Source organism: Trypanosoma theileri (genome assembly GCF_002087225.1).
Source record: "Trypanosoma theileri isolate Edinburgh chromosome Unknown TM35_Tth_101_V1, whole genome shotgun sequence".
Taxonomy (NCBI): Eukaryota; Euglenozoa; class Kinetoplastea; order Trypanosomatida; family Trypanosomatidae; genus Trypanosoma; species Trypanosoma theileri.
Window position 1 is genome coordinate 10289 of NW_021639943.1, and position 2236 is coordinate 12524.

At 46.1% G+C, this 2236-nt stretch overlaps 1 protein-coding gene across 1 annotated transcript; it reads right to left on the bottom strand.

Moving 5' to 3' along the window:
• Positions 1 to 652: 652 nt before the first annotated feature.
• TM35_001011010 (Tbingi protein) lies at positions 653 to 1351 on the bottom strand (the record flags this gene model as incomplete). The annotated part of the gene is made up of 1 exon (XM_029031604.1): positions 653 to 1351. One exon carries the CDS (start codon positions 1349 to 1351, stop codon positions 653 to 655), a length of 699 nt encoding a protein of 232 aa, XP_028877094.1.
• Positions 1352 to 2236: the final 885 nt, after the last annotated feature.

The window sequence follows — 2236 nt, forward strand, 5'->3', positions numbered from 1 at the left end:
CGTGTTTGGCATCACATTAAATATTTGAGGCTCCGGATCATGGCCGTCATCTCTAATGGGAGAAGACGGGCTTCACGTAATGCGTCGGCGGAGCGACACCCATAGGGGATACCTGCTATGGTTCGGCAAGCTTTCTTCTGTCCTGCATCGAGGAGTTTGCGTGAAGTGGGAGCCGCATCCCAATACCAGACCTCAAAACCNGAAGTCTTTCATCTTGATATTTGAGGATTATTTCCCATTTTTTTTTTCCATGGCGAGGGCCCGAAAAGGCAGCAAGGAAAAGAGGTTAAACAAAAAAAAAAAAGACTAACAGACGTTTTAAAAAAACAAATGAGCCCATGCCAAAACATATGAGTGTGAATTTTTTTATTTTTGTTTTTGTGTGCTTCTTTTTTTATTTATTTTTTATTTTTCTTTTGGCGCCATTTTGGCCATTGCATTGTTTTAGGTGTCATTTTTTTTTCTTCCCTTTTGTTTTTTTGTTTTCCACACTTTTTCGAAGACCAAATTCACAAAAAGAAAGAAAGGAAGCATGGGACCCGGGCGAGGAAGGGAGGGGCTCCTCTCCTTTTACTTCCCGTCCTTTCCGTTCCTAGGGAATTTTTTTCATTCTTCTTTGATTCCCTCATTCATATCCGGTGTGGTATAGTGGCTAGAACAAGCGGCTCTCACCCGCTAGACCCGGGTTCGATCCCCGGCATCGGAATTTTTTTTGCCCGACAGCTTTTTTTGGGTGTTTTTGTTGGGAATCTTTTTGTTCCCCCAAAAAAGGAGAAAACCCCCGAACGGCGTCGGGGGAAGGGGTGGAAAGTCGCGGCCACTGTGCCGAGGCGAAACGAAAATTCATGCGTTGTCTCGTTTTAACCGCATGGGTAGACATGCCTCGGTAGTTTTGGAAGGTGATGCCTAGGAGTTCAGGTGCCTTCTCCGGGCCTACAGGGATACCGCGCAGTTTCAGTGAAAGGGGATGCGGGTTGGTGGTACCAAAAAGTGTGTATTTTGTCTTGTCCAAATTAATGTCCATAAAATAATTTGTGGACCATTCGTCCACTATGTTTAGTCCTTGTTGCAGTGTACTGTTGATGATGTCTTTCCTGATGTGTCGTACTGCTAGCGTTGGATCATCAGCGAAAAACCCATGAAATAATAAGGGAACTGGAGATAGTCGTTTGCTTAGTGCGTTCATTACTATAATGAACATAAGTGGGCCGAGAACTGTTCCTTGTGGCACGCCACGGTGGAAAAGCATTAAAGGAGAGGATTTACTGTTTACTCGTACTTTGGCTTGACGTCCTTTCAGGAAAGATGCAGACCATCGAATGATGTGCGGTGGGATATCCATCTCTCGCATCGCACTAACTATTCGATCATGGTCTAAAGTATCGAAGGCTTTGGCGTAGTCGACGAATACTGCGCCTGTACGCGAATCAATGGTGGGTCTTGTGAGGGCTGCGCGTGGATGCAATAGTTGATCTAACGTCGAGTGACCAGGTCTAAATCCAGATTGTTGTGGGGTCAGCTTGGTTTCAATGACATCTCTAATACGTGCTGCGATGATCCGTTCCATTAATTTGGACAGACAACTAGTGAGTGTAACTGGCCTGAATGAATCCAAGTCGGTGGCCTTCTTTCCTTCTGGGTTTAAGAAGTGGCACAATAATGCCTACTTTCCAAGAGGCTGGGACTATACCAGTTCGGAGACTCTCGTTGAAGAGGGCAAGAGTCTCCGCTTTGGCACGAGGTCCCAAGTGTTGGAGTGCCTCGCCGTAGATACCATCTGGTCCTGTGGCCGTCCCTTTAGGAAGGAGACGTTGTGCCCGTTCCAGTTCTGCTGCTTTAATCGGGATAAATTCCGTATCTGTGACTGGAATGGGCGGTGGAGGGTAGGAATTAGGGTGACGTTTAGCTCGTCTTGAATATAAGCGGATAAAGTGCTTGGCTTCCTGATTTTATTTGAGTGCCGTGTTATTAATCTTTATCGCCGGGGAACTGAGGGGTTCGTTGGGGCGTAGATCCCCTTCAAAATGTTCCCGCAGAAGCCGTCTGCCACGGCCATGTTATTACAGAGGGTTTTCCATCTCTTATGGGATGTTTGTTTTAGCATTTCTCTTTTGCGTGCTGCCAGTCTGTCTCCATAGAGAAAGGGCCTAGTATTTTTCGGATTCTGGTTTCAATCTCGTTGGGTTCTGAAATGCCACAAAAAGGGCATTAAAAGAAACCATCCTTCCGGCCGGAA